At 26.7% G+C, this 1,078-nt stretch overlaps 1 protein-coding gene across 1 annotated transcript in view; it reads right to left on the bottom strand.

The window, feature by feature from the left end:
• The window catches only part of LOC107611520 (gelsolin-related protein of 125 kDa-like), a gene marked incomplete at its 3' end in the record, with an annotated part of 14,411 nt that overhangs the window by 1,917 nt on the left and 11,416 nt on the right, over nucleotides 1-1,078 (bottom strand). Inside the window, exon 3 of the mRNA XM_021108336.1 lies at nucleotides 1,009-1,073. Within this exon, the coding sequence (XP_020963995.1) occupies nucleotides 1,009-1,073 (65 nt within the window). The remainder of the gene's footprint in view (nucleotides 1-1,008; nucleotides 1,074-1,078) is intronic.

The raw sequence follows: 1,078 nt of genomic DNA on the forward strand, positions 1-1,078 counted from the left end.
ATTCAGTAAAAAGCTAGAGTTTTCTAGAAGGTGAAATCTGAGACATGCTTCTAATTTACGCCATTTTGTCTAATAACCCTATATGCATAGCCATAGGCATGCCCTATAATAAATTAAATTAAATAAAAATATAATAATTAGTTCATCAGCGAGGATTAATCCTTAACTAAAGATTTAAAAACTTCCAGTAAATATAGTTTTAAAATGAATGTGTAGCTGATTTTTCCCCTTAATGACACAACTACAATAACTAGTCCCCAGTAATCATAGAAATAATTTGCATTAAAATAACTATAATACTTTGGTTGCATAAATCGCAACAAGTAGTAGTCATAATAGATCCCAACAAGCTTCATGTCAAGCTCGTACATAAATACCCTATGGTGTAATGTAATAATAATTAACTTATTATAATACTAACTACAATAATTGCAACAACTGAGCCTCTATGACTGGAAGTATCAATAGTTGAGAGACATTTTAAAAAATTGAAATAGTACATTTTATTATTTATTATTATTATTATTATTATTATTATTATTATTATTATTATTATTATTATTATTAAATAACCACTATTATTTACGAATGTACATTATTCTCACTAAGTTATTATGATTCCACTACAAAAAAAAGCGTGGTGATAAAACAATCGCTAAGCTAGTTGATGTGACATTTTCAAAAATGTGACGGTAGTTTAAAAAGCATAGCAAAAAATTATTTTCATGTTTTTTTTCAGCTTTTTACCACGTTTTAAAAGCGTGGCAATAGAAGTATTTTTTTTGTAGTGTTATGAAATTTGAAGGTTAATGTTTAGATGCAATAAATTAAACAAATATATTATCTTATATAAAGACATTTTGTAGAAGAAATATGACACTCAAAATTGGACGAAGATAGTATATCATATCATAGCTAGGTAATTAAGAACTGAATTATTAAGCTGGATGAGATGAAATTAATTAATTAAAATAAAATAATGATAATGAAGAATAATAATGTAAGTACCTGTTGCCAAGAATGGAATGCAAATGAACAATGAGATCTTCTTCTTGCGGCGAAAAAGCGCCGCGCTTAA

The sequence above is a fragment of the Arachis ipaensis genome, chromosome B08, assembly GCF_000816755.2.
Source record: "Arachis ipaensis cultivar K30076 chromosome B08, Araip1.1, whole genome shotgun sequence".
Classification (NCBI taxonomy): Eukaryota; Viridiplantae; Streptophyta; class Magnoliopsida; order Fabales; family Fabaceae; genus Arachis; species Arachis ipaensis.